At 51.9% G+C, this 21018-nt stretch overlaps 6 protein-coding genes across 6 annotated transcripts; 3 read left to right on the forward strand and 3 right to left on the reverse strand.

Annotated features, from left to right (window-relative positions):
* Nucleotides 1-241: 241 nt before the first annotated feature.
* Nucleotides 242-1111, forward strand: BROUX77_005035 (uncharacterized protein; the record flags this gene model as incomplete). Its single annotated transcript, XM_073749864.1, has 1 exon — nt 242-1111. One exon carries the CDS (start codon nt 242-244, stop codon nt 1109-1111), a length of 870 nt encoding a protein of 289 aa, XP_073605492.1.
* A 796-nt stretch (nt 1112-1907) lies between these two features.
* Nucleotides 1908-4529, forward strand: BROUX77_005036 (uncharacterized protein; the record flags this gene model as incomplete). The annotated part of the gene is made up of 1 exon (XM_073749865.1): nt 1908-4529. The coding sequence occupies one exon, from the start codon at nt 1908-1910 to the stop codon at nt 4527-4529; it is 2622 nt and encodes an 873-aa protein (XP_073605493.1).
* A 565-nt stretch (nt 4530-5094) lies between these two features.
* Nucleotides 5095-6858, forward strand: BROUX77_005037 (uncharacterized protein; the record flags this gene model as incomplete). Its single annotated transcript, XM_073749866.1, has 1 exon — nt 5095-6858. One exon carries the CDS (start codon nt 5095-5097, stop codon nt 6856-6858), a length of 1764 nt encoding a protein of 587 aa, XP_073605494.1.
* A 336-nt stretch (nt 6859-7194) lies between these two features.
* BROUX77_005038 (uncharacterized protein) lies at nt 7195-8610 on the reverse strand (the record flags this gene model as incomplete). The annotated part of the gene is made up of 1 exon (XM_073749868.1): nt 7195-8610. The coding sequence occupies one exon, from the start codon at nt 8608-8610 to the stop codon at nt 7195-7197; it is 1416 nt and encodes a 471-aa protein (XP_073605495.1).
* Nucleotides 8611-10061: 1451 nt separating this feature from the next.
* Nucleotides 10062-10799, reverse strand: BROUX77_005039 (uncharacterized protein; the record flags this gene model as incomplete). Its single annotated transcript, XM_073749869.1, has 1 exon — nt 10062-10799. The coding sequence occupies one exon, from the start codon at nt 10797-10799 to the stop codon at nt 10062-10064; it is 738 nt and encodes a 245-aa protein (XP_073605496.1).
* Nucleotides 10800-12282: 1483 nt separating this feature from the next.
* BROUX77_005040 (uncharacterized protein) lies at nt 12283-16731 on the reverse strand (the record flags this gene model as incomplete). Its single annotated transcript, XM_073749870.1, has 2 exons — nt 12283-15712; nt 15785-16731. The coding sequence occupies 2 exons, from the start codon at nt 16729-16731 to the stop codon at nt 12283-12285; spliced, it is 4377 nt and encodes a 1458-aa protein (XP_073605497.1).
* Nucleotides 16732-21018: the final 4287 nt, after the last annotated feature.

Consider the following 21018-nt stretch of genomic DNA (forward strand, 5'->3'; position numbering starts at 1 on the left):
AGCAGAGATCCTCCTCGATAGCAACGCTCGAAGAGAGGCAACCCGGCTGCACAACCTTGACGACGCCCACCTGTGTAAGGACTGGGACACTGGCAACAGAATTCAGACTCTCTCTAGGCTCCTGCCCAGAACGATACCTAGCCCTGGCGGGGTGAGACCTGCAAAGGAGAGACCAGACGACCCCATCGAGGCAAAGGGCGACAAAGATGAGGAGGTAGCCAGACATCTAGAGGACCTGCGCATGGCGTGGCCTGATACGGTGTGGGCCTACTCAGACGGGGCGAAAGTCAAAGACGGCGGCGCAGGGGCCGGGTGGACCCTGGTGGTAGACAATACGACCTGCGCCGAAGGTAGCAAACCATTGGGCACCTGGCAAGAAGTGGCTGACGCTGAGGCAATCGCAGCCCTACACGCCGTGCAAGCGGCCCACGAGCTACCGCAAGAGACGACCGGCGACCTTTACCTATGTCTTGATAACAGGGGCATTGTGAACCGTCTGAATGCAGAAGAGGGCGACCTGGGGACATCCCAAACAGTCATCGACGAGACGAGACGACTCCTGGCAAGCTGGAAGCTGAGACAGGGCGGGCTCTTTGCGCCAAAGGCAAGAGTCAGATGGGTACCGGGCCACAAGAACATCCCCGGCAATGAAAGAGCCGACCGGTTAGCCAGAGGGGTTGCTGGGACTGAAGTTGGCGGGCTCGAGATGTCGCTCTCCAGGGCAAAACGTTGGTGCCGGGAGCAAGCGGCCACAGAGTTCAAGACGTGGTGGGGGGCACAGAACGGGCCTTCCCATATAGACAAGCCAGAGCCCGTCGAACCCTGGAAGTTCAAGGACTACAGGGAACACGACCGACTCGATATTGGCACATTGATGGCAGCAATTTCTGGACACGGCGACTTTGCCACGTACCACCAGAGGTTCGAGCACACCGGGGCCGCTCACGATTGTCCGAGATGTGGACAGGAGAAGACCCCGTGGCACCCGTGGACGTGTGACTCGATCCCACAGAGGCTACGGCTGACGGAGAGACTCGTTAAAAAGCTTCTCCCTACAGTCAAAGGAAGCAAGCAGCTCCTCAAGAAGTTGAAGAGGGCGAGAGAGGAATGACCAGCTGCGATGGCGTTTGGCGTGGTGTGTTTTTGTTTTTGTATTTCTGTTTTGTCTTTGGGTGCTTTCTTTCGTGTATTACTTGTTTCTTTTTCTTTCTTTTTTTCCTGTTCTTTTCCTTTTTCATTATCACAGTCTTCATGTATCCCCCCTGATGTATCCTGCGCCAGGATGTGCTTATCACCACAGGGAAATCCCGAGTCGGCGTCTACAGTTTCTTCGGAGCTGGGAGACTACGGTCACCAAGGCAGTCTGAATCGGAGGATCCCGGCAGCCGGTTATGCCGCTGCCAGGTTGCCAGGACCTGCCTGGTCATCTTATGAGTGTTTGACGAACACTCCGATTGATGTAAAATAGATGAAATGAAATGAAATGAAAAAGTTGTCTGGACGAAGTGGGGTTTGTGCGGAGGGGTAAAAAGAGAAGAAAAACCTGGGTCGCTTTGGATGGGGCAGAAGCTATTATCCCAGTGTCTAAAACCCTTGGCAACCCTTGACTAGTTTCGTGTTTAGCCACAGTTTAGCCACAGTTTAGCCGCAATTTTTCCCCTGTGAGAGTCTTGTTTCACGATTCCTGCAACTATCAAGTTACTTGTCCCTGACCACGACATCAACGACAAGCCACTGCAATTGTCCGGGCTCGGACTGAACTTGGCAGACTTGACAATTGCCTGCTTGGACCCTCTTTTTTCAGTCAGTGTCTTTTTCCACCCGACATTTGGCCGCTTTCCTACCTCGGATCCCCACTTAGATACCGTAGTCTCCCCCACACCGACCGATCGACCGACCAACAGATCATGTCTTCCCGCAAGTCTGGCGCGAGCAGCGATCTTGGGCTCGACAGCCGCGACGGCCACAACCTCCTTTCGCCCATTGCATATGATGACGATGCCGCCTCGCTCCACAGCGCGCACAGCGGCCGTAGCGACCAGGACAGCGACAGTTCAGACGACGAGCTGCAGGTACGCGCGCGCAATAGTTCCGAGCTGCGCCTGCACGACCAGCTCGTGCTGCAGGACGAGGACGAGCTTGAGACGCTGGTGCAGAAGCAGCGCCGCAAGCAGACGCGCCGCCCGTCCGCACTGGCGCCGCTGGCCAAGCCGCTGGCCGGCCTGTTCCGCAACGCAGCCCCGGCTCGCTCGTCGTCATCGCTGAGCCTGGCGTCGTCGTCAGTCGCGGCTGCCCGGGATTCTACGCTTGAAAAGCGTAGCGCGCGCAGACTGCGCCGCCAGCGCAGAAAGAATAAGTTGCTGGAGGATGTCGCGCATGGCGAAGACGGCGAGCTGATGTACGAGATGGAGGAGGGTGGGTTCAAGGACGGTAGCTCTACCGGATCTAGCTCAGATCGCGATGATGGCGATGATGGCGATGATCTGCACTATCGGCGGGGTGGGCGACTGAATCATGCGCATGCCGGTGGTGCACGCACTCGCTGCTTGGCAATTGGAGCAGTGGTTGCGGTGGCCCTATTAGCAGTGGTGATTCTGATCTGGGGCCAGTCGTCAAGAACGCCTGCGACAATTCCAGTGGAAATTGACAGCAAGCAGCTAGTCAGCAATGGCACAGCACTCTTTGCCCCGACAACCATCATCGTCAGTCTGGACGGCTTCCGCGCAGACTTCTTACAGCGTGGCTTGACCCCTCGCCTGAAGAAATTCATTCAGGAGGGTGTGTCGCCCAAGTACATGAAACCATCGTTTCCTTCGGTAACATTTCCGAATCACTACACACTTGCCACCGGCATGTATCCCGAATCACACGGCATTGTCGGAAACACGTTCTGGGACCCAGAGATGAAGAAAGAATTCTACTATACCGACCCAGCACGCAGCCTCGATCCTAAGTGGTGGGGTGGCGAGCCGTTCTGGGTGACGGCGGAGAAGGCAGGGATCCGTGCCGGTGTGCACATGTGGCCCGGAAGCGAAGCGCACATTGGCGGTGTCGAGCCTAGTTTTCTCGACAAGTTTAATGGCGACGAGCCGTTGGAAAAGAAGGTAGCGCGTGTGCTCGAGTTTCTAGACAAACCCGGCGCTGAAGCGCCCGACGTTCCGCGCAATGAGACGCGCGCGCAGCTAATTGCCTTTTACGTGCCCAACGTTGACGCCGATGGCCACCGCTACGGGCCTAACAGCACTGAAATTCGCACCACCATTTCCGACGTCGACACCATGCTGGACAGTCTTTTCAGCGGCCTCGAGCAGCGCAACCTGACCGACATTGTCAACATCATCATCGTCTCTGACCATGGTATGGCAACGACCGACACCACACGCGTGCTGCAGCTGGACGACCTCGTCGACCTATCCAAGGTGTCGCACCAGGATGGTTGGCCCCTGGTCGGCCTGCGCTTGCACGACCCCGCCGCTGACCTGCAACCCATGTACGACGACCTGCGCAAGCGCGCTGTGGCTATAGATCCCCCTGCCTTTGACGTGTATCTGCGTGACGGCGACATGCCTACACGCTACCATTTTGCGCGTAACCCGCGCATCGCGCCGCTGTGGATCGTGCCGCGCACTGGCTGGGCTATTGCTCCACGCAGCGAATTCGACGTCAAGGCGGCGGCAGAGGAGGGGCGCGTCTTTGAGCCGCGCGGTCTGCATGGCTATGACAATGACAACCCGCTCATGCGCGCCATCTTCATTGCCCGTGGCCCGGCGTTCCCACATCAGGGCAATAGCGAAATCGATGTGTTCCAGAATACTGAAGTATATAACATGGTATGCCGTAGTGTGGGACTGATGCCGATGCCAAACAACTCGACGCTCCAGTTCCCGCTACAGGTGCTGGGCACACATGCGCCAGAGAATTTTGCAGACCTAGATGACGATCCAGAAGGGTATACGGAGGTCACGACCCTGACAAGTTCTACAAGTTCTTCAGAGCCTACCACAATCTCCTCAGTTCTGGAAGTGGCTACCACGCCAGACGTTGAAATCTCCTCCACGTCGGTCGTTTCATCAATCTCAACGTCCGCTGACGAACTCTCCACAACGGCTATTGACGTCCCCGAGCCAACGCCCGCGTCCAACGAAACCCCCCCCTCTGAGACACAGAGCCCGCAGAAGGGCGCCGTTGACTCGCTCTCGTCCTTCTGGGATTGGATTACCGATAAAATCAACAACCTCTCCGGAGCCAACAACAACAACAACAATGATAGCAATGGCGATAAGGAAGGCGATCCTAGCGATAAGAACGACGAGTCTGATGGTGGCAATCACGACAGCGACAGCGACAGCGACAGCGGTGACACTGATGAAAAGGAAAGCAGCGGGATCGTAGAGCACGTTGACCAGGCACTGGACTGGGTCAAAGGCAAGGTTGGCCATCTACTTAATCACGGCGACGCCGATAAAGACGATGACAGCCCTGCAGGTGATGGGACAAGTTCAGATGGCGACAAGAGAATGGCGGCATGATGCACGTCGGCATCTTGTTGATTTTCTTGTCATTTTATGCTAGTGTTTGTTATTGATTTTTGAGAATTTTGTTTTATGCTTAAGGATAGGGTTGATATAATGATGATGAAAGTCTTTATTTACCTGTCTACTCGCGAGAGATTCTTGACATACGACAGGGGAACTTACCGTGCCTCGGCAAAGGCCTCGAGAGGCTCATCGCCAAGAAAATCACGTTCCTAGCCCTCGAAAACTCAATTCTCCACCCACAACAATTTGGCGCCCTGCCGAAAAGAAGCGCATCTAATCTGGTGGCCTGCGTCATCCATGACATCGAAAGAAATTGGGCGGAGAGCAAGGTGAGTACCTTATTGACCATGGACGTTAAAGGCGCTTTCGACGCAGTCCTCCCCGGTCGACTCCAATGTCGGCTCCGCGAACAAGGCTGGCCCACACATTTGACTAGCTGGGTGGGTTCCTTTGTATCCGACAGAAATGCCGGTTGCGGATGGGCTCGTTCCGATCGACAGGGAAAGACATATCGTGCGGCGTCCCACAAGGCTCTCCGGTATCCCCCATTCTGTTCATGCTGTTCCTTCAGCCTCTGATCAGTACCAAACACCGATTCAGCTACGCAGACGACGTGGCTATTCTCGCCAGCGGCCGGTCACCCTTGGAGTCTGCAGCCTCGGCTCAGTCTGCTGCCGAGAAAATGCGAAAATGGGCTCACGAGAACGGAGTAGAGTTTGCACCAAACAAGACTGAGGTGCCCCACTTCACACGATCCCGCCTCCACCCCCACCCTCCGGTAACGATTGGTGGAACCACAACTTCCCCGAAGAGCTCTATGACATGGCTTGGCTTCTGGCTCGACTCTAAGCTGTCGTTCAACAAGCACGTAGAGACATGGTCCACCAAGGGACGCAAAGCAGCCAACTTTCTGAGGTCCATCTCGAATACGCAGAGTGGCGTTCCTCCTGTCATGGCCCGACTTGCGGTCATTGCTTGTGTGATCCCTACCGCAACGTATGGTGCAGAAGCGTACTGGCCAGGCCTCCACCGGACGAGCTCCAGGGGCAATCAAGTCTCCACTGGGGCTAAACACCTCGCAAGCAAAATAGAGGGCACGCTCCGAGTCGCGATGAGAGCGGTGCTGCCAGTTTGGAAGACCACGCCGTCCTCAACCCTTCATCGCGAAGCCGCAATCGCCCCCGCCTTGCTCCTCCTGGAAAACAAACGACAAAGGTTAGCCGCTAGGTGGACAAGCCTGGACTCCGCTCACCCGCTGATAACCCGAGCCGACGCCAGCCCCGAAACTAGACTTGGCCAAACTCTTTCTCTGATCGAACACAAGCCTCCAAGACCCAAGCTGATGCCCCCGCCCAAGACGGCACAACCGACCAAGAAGACCAAGGAAGGCTACGACTTCTCCCCGCTCCGGAAGGCAGCCGCCACCCGTGACATCCTGGTGTACTCAGATGGCTCCAAGCTTGATGACGGCCGCACTGGCTGGGGATTTGTCATCTTCCAAGGCGGCCATCTGCTCGGAAGCGGGCGCGGCTCCCTTGGGACGAATCACGAAGTCTATGACGCTGAGATAGCGGGCGCGCTGTTTGGTTTGAGGATGGCCCTCCGGACCCCCTGCACCTACTTAGCCGACAATATCCTGGTGATTCTAGACAACCAGGCCGCTCATGACTGCCTCCTCCCCGGGGCCACACCGACAGACACCAGCCAAGACCGCATCCTTGAGTTCCACTCACTTGCTAGCACTTGGCCCAACCGACACCGCTACCCTCGAGTGCAAGAGGGACAAGTCCTCCCGTTCTGGGTTCCTGGACACAAGGGCATTCCCGGCAACGAAATGGCTGACACTCTGGCAAAGGAAGGCGCGTCTCTAACTCCACCACCCAACCTCACCCCCTCTATCGCCCACGTTCACCGTGTGGCACGCGAAAGGCTACGCGTTGCGTATGCAGAATGGTGGGCTACCTCAGCCCCCACGTCATACAAGGACCTCGGGCTCACGGTGACACTGAAGGCCCCCTTCGAGCTGACAATCCCTAGAAAGACTCTTGGTTGGCTACTCGCTGCTCGTTCCCACCACGGGGACTTCGAAGAATACCACGAGCGCATGAACCACGCCAACTTTAAAGCCACATGCTCATGCGGGAAACGAAAAGACCCCCTCCACCTCTTCTTCTGTTGGAAAGGCAAACGTCTGTCGAAGGTCTTCACCAGGAGGCCCATACACATGACAATCGACGACACCCTGACCACGAAACAAGGTGCACGCGACTTCCGCAGGTTTGTTGAAGAAACAAAATTCTTCGTAGATATATGCCCGTAGCCTGTAGCTTGTAGCCATGTTTTGGTGGACGGTAGGAGAGAAAGCTCAGCCAGGATAGCGCTGCTTGAGTCCCCTCCCGCTCCCCAGTTCCGACCGGTTTTTCCCCTTCTTCCGGGGTTCTTGTACCACATAACTTTTCCTTTGTTTTCCGGACCTTCACCTTGGAGGGATTTTCGAGGACCCTAGGGTGCCTCGACGTCTAACGATCCAATAGGGTCGGGTCCACGTGACCCACAGACAGACGTAAAACGCAATAATAATAATAATAATAATAATAATGACAGGGGACTATTTCTAGTACCAGGAAAAATACATAACAGAAGCAAAAACCAAAACCTAAAACCATGCATACAGAAACCCCACAATCCAAAGTATAATGACAGGAGGTCTCCCACCTGCCCAGCGCAGAGGCTGTCCTTCGTCCGCGTGGCACCAAACAAAACCCAGAGTCCTGGCCTCACCGTCGATGTAGTGATAAAAAATTTTGTGCAAAATAAGAAAAGGGAGTTGGCGGCGTGTTCGCGCCAGAGGTTTGGCAGCGCGGTGGCGCAAAAAAGTAGGGCTCCAGAGGCTAAACCGCCCCGGGCAGGGTCGGACCAGGTGGTGGAGGGTCGGACAAGGCGGTGGAGGGTCGGGCGGAGGGCGAACTGGGGAGTCCCCTTCCTGCGGGTCCGTTCCCGTTACCGCACGGCGGTGGGCTAGAAGCACCGGAGGACTCTTGGCCGCTTTAGATGCCAGCCAGATGGCTCCACTCTTGGTGGCCATGAGCTTCTGGAAGAAGCCCTTAGCCATCCGTTGAGGGTTGCGGGGGCAGGTCCAGATGTGCTCCGGGGTGGTCTCAGCGTCGCAGAGGGGGCAGGTTAGCACCGCGTTCAAGTGATTGAAACGGCGGTGGTAGTCTGCGTAGTCTCCGTGACCAGAAAGTGCTGTCAGGACAGCGCGGGCGAGCTTGCGCTCAGTGTCGTCAAGAAGGTTTTTCCAGGCCTTCTTAGGAGCCTGGAGAGGTCGGCTCAGGTGCGGTCTGTTGGCACAACCTTCATTCGACCACCAGGTGCGAAACTCGGTGGTGATCCGGGCGCGGAAATGGCTGCGGGCCCAGGAAAGGGACATCCCTACGGGCGTGTAGGCCCTCTCGGCGCCCATCTTGGCTTGTCGGTCCGCTAGCTCGTTGCCCCAGACGTCGGAGTGCCCCGGGACCCAAATCACTTCCACAGCGGGGGCACCATCTGGCCACGGTCTAGGACCTGGGTGGTCAGGGCTTTGGCCAATCCAGTCGGCGCAGATCGTTTGGGCCCTCCGGAGAAGCTCTTCGGAGGTTCCGGGCTTCGCGCCCCATGTCGTGAGGCGGTACACCGCGGCGAGGTTGTCGGAGCAGACCCAGACCTTGCGGCGCTGTGGTTTCACCCACGAGTCTACTTTTTCCAGGGCTCTGGCAATGGCCATCACCTCGGCGTCATGAACCTCGGCGTGGAAAGGAATCGGGCAGTTGCCCGTGTCCAGGACTGTCCCGTCCCGAATGATGGCCCACCCAGCGCCGACCCGGCCCTCTCCCAGCTTGGATCCGTCTGTGTATATCCAGAGGTCCGAGGGGGAAGAGGAGCGTACCAAGGCTAGGTGCGCCGCAGCTGCAGCCTTCTTGTCACCCTGTAAATGGGGGCGAGATGATGCAGGGATAGGGTTGATATATCCATCATTTGTCTTTGTGTAACTAACAGCCCAGCGTAATTTAGCCAGAAAAAAAATTTGAGTCATCCTCGGAATTTTAATCCGGGAAGTGTCCCTATACACATCGAGTATGGCTTATACCTCCGATACGGGGAATCGAACCCCGGCCTTCTCGGTGAGAGCGAGATATCCTAGCCCCTAGACCATATCGGATAGACCTGTGGTTGTTAATATCGAGACGCGGCAAAGGTATCTATGGAGAGAACGGTGAAGTTGGCAACTCCGTCGTATTGCTGCAAAATAACAGTAGGCAGACGTAAAAGAATAAAACCAAATCAGGCGGCTAGAGGGTGTGGACCACTGGTTCTTCGGGGCTTGGGGAAAGTGCGCCAACCCGAACACACAGAAACTATGCGGCGTGTCGAGCGGAGGACTCTAAGTTTCCGTCCGGTAGCCAATCTGGCGTCGTGTGATCTTAGTGATTTTGGTGGACGTTAAATATAGCCAGGTCAAGTTGAGACACATTTGCGGAGAGTGGAACCTCCAGCTAGGATACTACGGCCACCAGGGCGGCCTGAAGGGGGTGGATCGCGGCAGTCGGATCTGCCGCTGCCAGGGTGTTAGGACCTGCCGGGTTCTCTTACACGAAGACCTTGTCTGACGTAAGATATGTGGGATGGAAAGGTAAACAGAGGAACCGTAAACATTGGTTCGACGGTTACCCCGACGCCACTAGCAGGAGTCTTGACATCAGAATGATTCATAGAAGCTACACTGCCCCGAGTTATTTATGTAGGGCCGAGCTCCCTCTTGCAACCCACTTCCCGTTATCCACATTCCGCACCCCACATCCCGCAGCCTCAGGGACTTCACTCAGGTAGCTTTGTTTTGGGTGGTTTAGGATGCAAGTTCCAGTTGTCTAGCTCGCCCCTAAGCGCGCCTGAACGACACTTCAAATATTCATCATCCGCAGTGAGCCGCCAGCATGAACTCTAGAAATAGGGCGTAGCCTGAGCCATGTCGCAGAGTTTTCGAAATTTCGCAAAGGCCAGAACTGGAAATACATGCACATACATACACATACGCAATACCCGAGATCCAGTATCGAAGTAAATAGAAACAAGACACTCCTACACAGGCATATTAGTCTCGGCGCTAGTGGTATCATGAGAAGATCTACGTATTCGGATAGTTACATACATGCATAACTGCACATGGCTCTAATATCTGACAAGGCTTGACGCCGTCTATCTTTCCAAACTCGGCGCACGGGCCGTTGCAGTTTGTCAATGATTCGGTGACATTTACCTTGAAAATCCTATGAGTACTCCTTGGCGGCAATTTGTTTATCCGCCCGAGCGAATTGTGGGTTGAGAAAGAGCTGCTACTGTGCGGAAAGTCTCTACCTGTACGCGCATGAACAGACCACATACAATAAATTACCCCTTCATTGTTGTTTTAGACAAAGTTTAACTAATGTCAACGATGTATTTAGGGGCTGATAGTCTGTCTAGTAGTCTTTAGGAAGTAAGACTGATTCACGCGTTCTTGGGGTTTGAGTCTTCCACGTTCAAGGACTTAAATAACCACGCCCAAGCGTCTGGACACTGCGAGATATCAACGGGATGAGGGCGATCGGCATACGGATCACCCTCTTGGATAGCCTTCAGGTAGTCAGGTGATTGACTCATATCAATGAGACAACCAGCCTCCTCAAGTTTGGGATAAATTTCGGGAAAAACTCCCTCAAAGGCTGGCATAGTACGAGGTTCGATCATGCACCTATGCTCCTCAGTGTTCCAATAGGGCCCGTAGACTTTCTCCCAGTATTTAGGTGCCGAGTCAACATTGACGTTGCACTCGGACTTGGACTCAGAGCTGACAGCACTGTCGCCACATTCGAAGCTTCCTAAAACTTCGCCCAACTGATCAATGTCCAAACACTCTTTTTGAGAGCCACAGGCCTCAGAGTTGCGGCCGGACTTGGAGACTTCTAGCAATGCGTCTAATTGAATGAGGTCGGCACAGTTTGCTTTGAAATCCGAGTCCTGGGAGGTCTTGACCCTGGAAGTGGTGTCAAGCAGGTACATGCTATCAGGCAAACTGGTGGTCTGCGAAGGCATCTTTCTCATCGTCTTGGTGGGACCCGGGATCAAAGTCTCACTGGGGGCCGAATCCAGCACATCGCGGCAAGGAAACCCCTTGGCACAGAGGTTACCCCAGAAGGTAGCCGATACAGAAGAGGCGCCGGCAAGGAGAACAAATGGGACTTTCATCTTGAAGAAGTGGAAAGGATGAACTGGTCAACGTGAAAGAATAAAACGACAGCTAGCTATGAGAAGTTGGGAAGCAGGCTCAGATGTAATGGTGAAGGAGAAAGACAACAGCTTCTCTTTTCCGTGTCCAGTTGAGGCACTGGCGGCTTTTATCAACGTTCACTTGCACTTGACGCTGGAATCATAGTCTGGCACCAGAGTTGCGAACAAGATAAACAACTAGACCCCCATATCCCGAATAGTAGCATTAGACTCCCACGGGCCCATATGAGATTATGCGCTTAAGAGGCGCAAAGTAGATAGGATTGCCTCTAGTTCCGGTGCTTCTGAGCCAGAAAGGAAGTAGCAAAAAGGACGCCGAGTCCCAGTCATGGCGTGTGCTTCCAATGGTTGAGTCTTAGGACAGAAGTTTACATTCAACGTACATGGAGCATCAAGAGCCTATGCGCCATGAAGACTCGTACGTCTGGAGAAAAGGACAAGGATAAGGCCTACCTCGACTATATTGAGGGCATATCTATCGGTGCGACGGCCACTTCGGGAAGCGGGAGAATAGACTCTTAGCTTCCGGATTTTCACCCGTTTAAAGACTCTGGTTTTCCCATGCCACGATGGTTTGTGTCTGGTCAAGTTTCTTAATACTGTTGGTGGGGATGATTAACTTCTTGTGAGGTTAGGGCTTACCTGAGGGAATTGTTTTCTTTTTTTTGTTCTTTTGTCACTTGTTTCCTTGTACCACATGCAGGATCCCACCACTCGTGTCACGCTCCACTAATATTGGCTTCGAGTTTCCCTTCACCACTCTAATGTCGCAACGATCTCGCCGACAGTTAAGCAAGGCGGGGTGCCAACATAAGCACCGCTAGGCTAGGCATGTCACTGTCCTGGGCACGCAGCGAGTTTCGCGCCGGCGACACCACCGTTTTTCGCGCCTGGTGGGGGGTGGAGAGCCACGCCATCAGACCACATCTGCGCCGTCCGGTGCAGGCCCCAAAGAAAGCTTGGTCGAGTCTCCTGGATGCCTTTCATAGAGTCGAAAGATTTTATTTTACTAGAAGTCAGCTAGCCATCTTCACAAAACAATGACACGTCAGTAGACCATGCGCAAAAGTCTGATATACATCCGCAACTGGTTCTCTCTCTATAAATGGCCTGCCATGTCCTTAACCCTAGGTTATTACTTTTTTTATAGCTTTACATCAATAGTCAAGATCTCTTCACATGAAAAATCGTGGGATATAAATATAGCCTCAAAGTTATATACTGCTAGACACCAACAAATGGTGAATGCGTAACAAAAAGAAATATGTAAAGGAAAAATATGAAAGATCGTCAGGTCAATGATTCCGATACCGGAATTCTCGAGTAGAAACATGCCAAAGAAAAATTCAGAAAAAGTAAACGCTTCAATGTACATAGAAAATATAGAAGAAAATGAAGACATGAAAGATAAGGAATGAATGGAAAGATCAGCAGACATGAATCATCTGGTTTCGTAGCCCCATGACGGCGTGTTCCGGGAGACTGCAGCGGTGTAGCTGTGCAGTGTCCGGTAAGGTGCCCTGTAGCCCGGCCCTGGCTGAGCATCGGCGCTCCAACTGCGCTTGCGTGCATGTACATTGGTCTGATTGCCTCTATGACGTGGGGTTTGCAGCTGTTGAATGTGCCCAAAGCTCATGTTGCGCATGTACATCTCTTGCTGTTGTGTGGCATACATGTCCACTAGCTGGTGCATTTTAGGAGCACATGAAGGGGGCCGTGATTGTTGGTTCTGCCGGCGTGCTGGCCGGCCGTGGCTCTGGACATAGCTGTGGTGTGTCGACGTGCCTTGCGCGGGGCTCTGTCGCTGGTAGATAGGCAGTGCTAATGCTGGAGATGAATGTCGCTGCGTACTGTTGGTAACAGCTTGCTGTGCTTCAGAAGATGAAAAGGCAGCTACAGCACTCGAGGGTCGTTCGCGCATTCCCTTGGGTACAGGCGAGGTCATGCCTTTAGATACTCCTTGCGTATCAGAATAGGCACGAGTCAGTCGTACACGCACTGGACGGGCTTGCACCAGTGCTTCGGTAGTCTCTATTTGTCTGCCATCTCTTGAAGATGCGCGGGAATGACATGTCTTTTTCGGCGATTCAGATCCATCTCTCGTCTTGCGTTGTGGCGTATCTGACCAAAAGTTTGAAATTCGGAGACTAACAAGGCTGCGGCGCCGAGAAGGAGGCGCAGAAGACCAGTCAGTATGAGTGGCAGCGCCAGCGGGCGCCATGACATAGGATGCGCAAAAGGCTCGACCAAGGGACTCGGGAGGTGACGCTTCGCTTTGAAATAGTCCGCATGAATAAGTCCGCACGATGTTACTGTTAGACGCGCCTCGAAACAGCGCGGGTGATTGAGGTTGTGATACGACTGACGCTGGAGCCGTCGCCACAACGGGCTTCGGGGAGGCACCAACACGGGTCGGATCCGTGGTACTGCGCTTACGGGTGCAGCGGGAAAGTCCGTCCGTCATACGACCCAACATGGGGTTGATGGTCTTTTTGCGTTCCTCGCTGAGATCAGCAAGGGCCTTGTCAAAGGCTAGTTTCTGAGCGACAATGGCATTCGCTTGGTTTGCGCTACTGCCGACTGTTTTGTCGCTTTTGAAAGAACGTGCTCTATACCGGTCAGGCCGTTGGGGATGTATCTCAGGGGTTTGAGGAGCCACTCGGCTTGACCGCGGTGTAGTATTTTTGTTGGATTGGGTGCTAGAAGATACTGCCTTTTTCAAAGACTTGGAACGGGACAATACATTGCTAAAAGGATCGTTCAAAAAAGATCTCCTTTTGCGCAGTTTGGTGTTGGCCTCGTGCACACTGTTGGCCGGCTCACTCAAAATCTGTACTTCTTCGCAGATGGGGGTTTTGGGAATCACAGGGTCTGAAGATTGGTCCTGGACGTGAATGGACGTGACCTGGCCCTCAATGGGGGTTAGTGCATTCTCAAAGCTACCGACACTCATAATGGTCTGTAGTGTTGCTTTGCTTGGCTGCCCCCTAATGAGTCTCTTCACAGACGGATGCAAAAGCTCTGCGCTCTTCAGGTCTTTGGCTTTCCGGGATGAAGCAGGAGATGCCGAGCTCGATCCACTGTTGATAATAACAGCCGGAGCCTCGTCCTTATTGGAACCGTAGAAGGAGGATCGGAAGCCAGTACTACTGAGTAACTTCTTGAACTTGCCCAGTTTATCCCCACCACGGGAAGAGGTCGTCGATTCTTTAGGAGCATGAACTGGTACCGGGGTAGCAGGAATAACCTGAGATTGCTGAGGTGGCATGACGCTAGACGCGCTGGGGCTGTAATAAGACGAGGCTCTTCGGGACTTCTTTATGGAAGCGTTTCTGGTAGCTAGAAGCGCTACATGAGGCACTTTGGGAGCCACGGGAGAGCTATTGCGCATACGCGGTGGTGATCCCGAGACTAAGTCTCTAGAGTGCTTGGAGACGAGAGACTTTGGTGATGAAGTCACAGTGGAGGCAACAGAAACTGACTCTTGTATGTTTGGGAAGTTTGAGACCACAGGAGAAGACGACTCAGGCATGCACACGGTGCTAAATTTCAAGCTAGGTAGTCTAGCAGATGACGCCGATGACTGTGATCTTTCAAGGCTAGACGGTCCCAGGGACACAGTGCCGCGGCGTCGAGACTGAGATCCGGTCGCCGACCGAACAAGGTTGTGCTTATCGCCTCTTGCTAATACCGAACTCTGAGAAGATCTTATCGACATGTTAGACCCATAGCCAGAGTCAGTGTTGATGGACCGTTTAGTAGTAAATTGCGAGTACTCTGACGCTGGACTGGAGACAGCGCCGCTGGTCGATCGTGAGATAGTTTGGGTTGACACTGAAATATCCGTATCGGTAGACTGTGAAGGGTGAGCGCTGATGTCGGGTCTGACACACAGGATCTCAAGTGAGAACTCGGATTCAATGTCATTTTCAAGCACATCATTGTCTGTAAACTCAGGTTTCGACGTGGTCAGGAGTTCATTCTTGGGGCTTCCCGGAGGGGAAAGGGAAAAGCTTCCGAAATCGAGGTTGAGGTCGGAAAATAGATCCACGATTGGTAAGTCTAGTGATATCATATTGTCCTTGGTCTCATCGACGACGAAAGACTCTTCCTTTGGCGAGTTTTCAAAGGCCAAAGTGACGGGGGTCTCTATGGACGGGGATGTAGAGATTAGTTGTATAGTCGTAGGAGTCAAGCTCAAGGAGGAAACTCCAAGCTGACTCCTCTCTAGGGACTTCAGTGACATAGGCTTGTCGAAAGAGATGGCTTCCATAGAAAGGCTATCATTGAGTTTATGGGCTGATGTAGTGTCTTCCGAACCATCATGAAGTGCTATCGCCATCGATGATCGAGGGCTTACATCAGGAGACCCATTCATGATCCGAAGCGAGCCAAACTTGATGCCGCCAAGCTGCATGTAGTGTGATTCACATGGTGTTGCCGCACGTTCATGGGTTTCTTGTTGCCAGTCGGCAGTCAGTTGGCCTGGGACAGCAGACATAGCGATTTCTACTGGCTCTGACTCTATGCTTTCTATTTGGCCAAAGCTTCTTGTTTCGTCCGCGCTGTGGCTTGGGCGCTGTGGAAACAAAGGCGATGGCGGCCCTCTGGTAGCGACGCCGGGGGTCTGGGCCACGGATCTTCGTCTGGAGGGGGCAAGAAATGATAAATCAGATGCAACGCGAGAAATTGTCTCGGTAGCTTTATCATTGCTTACATCTCCTGTAGGGCTATAGTTGTCAGAGAACGCCTGCTCAAACTTCATGTTGTCGAATGGAATTTCGTTCAGATTCAAAAGCCTTTGTGCTTCATATGACGTCATATCAAAGTTGCGCGAGGTTCGGTTCCCAGCTATCAACCATGAGTGGGCACTAAAAAATGACAGGAATAGTTAATAAAGAATTGGTCAGTTTTAACCATATAAGAATCTTAGCGGTACTCACGCATTATTTCCAGCTTTACTGGAGTAAAAGTCCGCAATTGACTTGTCATAACCAATTGTCGTGGCTCTGCGGGCAAGCATATCCTTCATCGAAGAGCCTGCCACAAAGACACTCTTGGTTCTAATGCTACGCTCACCCACATCCTTGGTGGAGAGTGTACGGAATAGACTTGTTCGCTTGTTCTTTTTCATACTAAGTTTCAAGTCTTCTTCGCTGGCGTTTGTATCACCGAGGACACCGGCGAACATGGTATCCTCAGCGTCGGGAGAATCGTGCACTGAGCTCGCTTGAGATGGAGGGCGGCTATCGTCGGAGCCCAAAGAGAAGATAGGAAGTTTTTGGCTCCCTCTGAATGTCGAGGTTGGTAAAGGCGCATTTCGTGTAGGTATTTCTGGGGGAGATGGCGAAGGAAATGGTGAGGTAAAAAAGTCGGCTTTGCCCGCATGTCGTTCCGCATTCACAGTAGCAGTACCGGTTTTTAATGTTGGGGTCGAGGTCGCATTCGTGATGATAATGTCAGAAGAGGCTTGCTGAGGTTGCCGAGCGTTGGGCGCCTGATCAGCTACCAAGGTGCCTTCCAAAAAGTTGCTGAAGTCAACACCGAATGAAGACTTTGGTATTTCAGGGATGCCAACTGTTGCAGTAGATGGAAGAGCCTGGCCGGAGTCAATATCCACCGGTTCAGCAGACGGTGGGCATGCATCAATATCAGCGGTAAACGGTCGATGCGCAGGCTTTATTTTTATCGGAGAGGCCACTAATGGGGTTCCATTTTCAGAGGTACCACTCGAAGCAGATGTGAAACGAGGTCTGGCGTAGCAAACCTGCTGAGAATAGGCCCATTCTGTGGTATTTCTATAAATGTTTCGAGAGACACCTTCGGCAGAATTGTGCAATTGGCTTTTACCGGCCGCAGAGCCTGCACCATGAGATTGAGCATTGCCCATCTCGAGCCTCGAGGGAAAAGAGAGAAGAAAAACGAAGGAAAAGAAACGAAACAAAAGCTGCGGGACACGCCCACAGGCATGGGGCCGGGCCCAACACCTTCTTCTTGAACCTCCAAGCGGTATGCGCCCAAAGGGCAGGCAGGACTCGGAGACAACGAAGACTATAACGAGGCGCAAATCTCGTGTGATTCCATTTGACGCAGTATTTCAACACTGGGTGTTGTCAAGCTGATTATAATGAAGGTGATTGTCTTGTCGTTAGGTTAGTCTGCGGAGTGTCCAAAGCTTGAAACTCGGTATCTAGATCGATGGGTCTTGAGGTGTGGTGGGCGTCTCTATATGAAGGCGGCAACGGATGAGAATGGCAAAGTAAACAAGAGCAAAAAGAAAAGATACACAAATAAATAGTTAAACGGAATTTCCTATAGTTGACCAAGAAAAAGGAAACATGTAAGGCAAAAAAAGAAATATCAAGGTAATGTGGGAAATGTATGGGCCCAAAGTCTCTCACGAAAATTCAAGAGGCAAAAGAAAAAAAAGGTTTCCCTTGGGAGGAGGCGGATTCGAGTTGGGGAGAGAGCCGGGTGGTATTATATGTAAGTCACACCAATGAGCACAACATACCTTACCAGGACTTGACAACAGCCGATCGTTTAAATATTTCCAGGATCCTCCTGTCTGTCTGGGCTATCCAGCCCGGCCTTGCTGTGCTGTGCGTATTGTTCCAAGAACTTGAATTCCGACAGAATAAAGAAGGGCTAAGCAGACAGCAGCAGGCCACCACGGAGAACAGACAACTCGCAGACAGGGAGTAGGCATGTAAAGTTATCCGCTGATTGAGAAATTAGACAGCAGGGTCGCAGGAACGGACAGAAGCCAGAGAAATCCAACTTTCCGCTGCCAATGAGCCGGGGGCGTGTAAAGATGGGTTGAATGAAGAACATGGTCAAGGGGTGATGGCATGGATATATGAGGCAAGTTACTCTTACTTTTGGCTCAGATGGTGAAAGACAAAACGAGCCAGCCTTGAGGCAAGAGGAAAGACTATGAGGTGCGAATAGTCAGTCAGTCGACCAGTAAATCCTGGAAGTTAGCGTGAGTATGCGGTTAGCTAGTAAAACGAAGCATCTGCAGCTGAAAAACTAGGTTGGAAAGCAACAAAAAGTTGACGTGGTAAAACACGCCGCCTCTCTTCATGTGCAACTGAAACTTGGACATGTTGATGAAGTACTATTCTAGTCTCTTCTCTATCTATTTTCGCTTACACATTCGCTGTAGGCTACCAAATGCGCAAATGTATAGTATGGATGGAGAGGCTCAGGCGTAGAAAGCAAAATTAGGGGCTAACCAAACCTTCTAGGCGAAGGGGTCAATCATCTGTAAAATAGGGAAGGTTAGGTTAATGGGTATCCATGCTCAACTCAAGCCAAGGTGAACAATAGCCAACACAGCACGCACGCACACACAGCACAGCGAAGGTTGATAGAGCACGGCTTGTCAACCTCAAGCCAAATGCTGTCCGCGACATACATACATAGCTGAAAACTCCCAGATTCTGCAAGGCACTATGCACGTGCATCCTCAAGCTATGCATGATATAGGTTCTGCACTGCATATTCATATACAACACCATCGGCGGCATAAAGTGGCGGCGCTGCAAAGCAAAGAGCGACGAGCGCAAGCTGCAGCCAGATGGCTGGGACTGAACATGTGTATGCAAGCACATAGTTGACTAGTTGCAAGTAACTAGCTATGTATGCACGTATACATGGACATCATGTAACCTCATACCCCACCACACCGGCAGGATATCTCCATTACCTCCGCACCAGAGACAAAAATGCAAGCCTCTCGAGTCGGCCTCTGTGGTCTTTGCAGTTGGCAGCTGGCCTTGTCATGCACATTGACTGGGAGAGCGCACGAGAAAGAGGGGTGTGGGTGTGTTCAACATGCTATGGAATTCGGCTGCTTCTCAATTGCTCTCTGGCTTGCCAGTTAGCTAACTGTCTGTCTGGGGAGATTGGTTGTCAGTATCAAGGATTCACTTCACCTCACCTCACCTCACCTTACTTCAGTACGCTTGTCACGTACGCAAACTCACGGTCCTGTCCCTCGGAAAATTTGTCTCCCTAAACACATCAGTCGGAGGCCACGCCAAGCCAGGTTGGGTTTGTCTGGGGTTTGATGGCCAAATTAAGCTAGACTCGAGCCCAGAGCCAAGCCGACTAGGGCAGGCGGGGAGACCTGATGGGGGGTTTTTCTTTTGTTATCCGATCACGACATTTTCCCGGTGTAGATGTTTGAGGACGGCTCCGGCTGCAAGTAGTGCGTGTGTATAGCAACCATGTAGGGCGGGGAACACGAGCGGTAAGGAAGTTGGATTTTCTTTTTGGCGATTAGTTAATTGTGGCAGAAAATATATTTACGGCGAGTAACTACTTGATTGGTCATGCGAGCCCACAACACAGCAAACGGGCAACCTCACATAATTAGTTGAGCAAAAGCGGTGAAACAATCTGGAAGGAGATCTATTTGTAAAACCAAGCACGCACAACACACCAACCGTGTTGTCTTTGCTACTGGATGTATCGTCAATGTACTCGGCCACATAAACACGCTCTGGAGAGTACCTCCTGGGAACATGCCATGTCCTTTCTCTCGTATACACGTACATGCCGCTTCACTCAGCTTGCATCGCCATTTATTGACATCCATCCCCAAAATCGTCATCTATTCTTGGTGTCTCTCCTTACTTCCCTCTCATCTCTAACGCCTGTTCAGCATTCACATCAAGCAAGCCGGACCGGCCCCGTTGTTCGTTGTTGACATCACAAAAAAGTTCGGCTACAGCACCATAGCACAGTTCTCTTATCGATAACATACAAGGGAGTTCCCTACTTGTAATATCAGGGGAGATTATATGCTCAAGGTTGCAACTCCTCCATGGCTTGAATTTGTCATTGACAACATCTGAGTGCTGCAATAGAGCAGAAGCGGCCTGTCAACCAGAATACGTTGGTGGATTGGTTTTGGTTCAGCCCCAGCGTGGCAATCCCAGGTTTCCCAGAACAACGACTTCAACATACCTTGTCATGGCTCTTTGCACATATTCATCTTCCAACTCTAACAGGGAAAACTCCCTTCCTCCCTAAAACTAGATATGCAACTATACACATAGTTATTTGTATGCAATATATACAAGCACTCATACAATAACAAGTATACTATTATTTGTATTTCAGCTGCAATCGTGTTATTCAATGGCGATCCGCCCCTTTTTTTCCTGTTGTGGAAGCTCAACAGAGTCTGCCAACAAACTGTCACTTTCCCACCTCTTCTTTTTTGCCACTCAGTCAAGCCAAGCCAAGCATCGTCCCTAGGACCCAGCTTAAAGTGGTTCTGGACAAGAGTGTGTTCCCGACTCCGACTCGTGAGACCGTTCGCATTTTCTGTCTATGGTCATTGCATCAAAGACAAACTAATTTCCTGTCACCATCACGAACACCAACGTGTGTCTAGCTTTTTCTTCTGCACGTGTATATATTTACTCTCTAACTCTAATCTCAATTTCCGAAGAGGCCAGCGCTAGTTAAGCTAGCTTCAGTTGTCAAGATTAGTGTCTCAGGTACCACTTGGCTGAGTGCTCAATCCGAACCCTGTCATTCATCCACTAACCCTCCCTTGTTGTGTATTAGGGTTCCCAGTTTCGACTTTCAGAATGTCATCAACACCACTATGAATATCAGATTTATTATGGCTTCTCAACCCCTCTTCTCACTCAGAGTCTGGCTTTGTTCAAAAATGCCCTGGCATGAGTGAGTCCACTATTCAAAAGTCATACTTCACTCATATCGATGATCTAGATGCCGTACAAGCGTGATTAGATACCGAGAAAGGTGAACTAGAAGGGTTGACTCCCTCTGTTTACTCTTCTATATGCTCATGCAGTCTATCAGATACGACAAAAATGTGTTCAAAATGTAGATAAAAAACACAAACATTGTTATCTGCTCCCATTACTTATTGCTTTCATCATCAGGCGTAGCTAGATACTGCATATGTATGTATACTTGTACAAGCACACACGGCATACATGGCATGGATGATCTGCTCAGTTCTTACATAAAAATGCACCGAAAACCGGAATGGCCGACTGAGACTCTGTGAGCTCCCAGCCTTCTTTGTCTCTCCTAAGCGGGTTGAGCGAGCAGGCTAGATGGTGGAGACGGGTTTCTTCTGGTTAATACTTGGATGAAATGGAACAATAGTTATTTGTTCTTCAAGCCA

The sequence above is a fragment of the Berkeleyomyces rouxiae genome (genome assembly GCF_048999995.1).
Source record: "Berkeleyomyces rouxiae strain 22BRR77 chromosome Unknown BrBRR77_ptg000004l, whole genome shotgun sequence".
Classification (NCBI taxonomy): Eukaryota; Fungi; Ascomycota; class Sordariomycetes; order Microascales; family Ceratocystidaceae; genus Berkeleyomyces; species Berkeleyomyces rouxiae.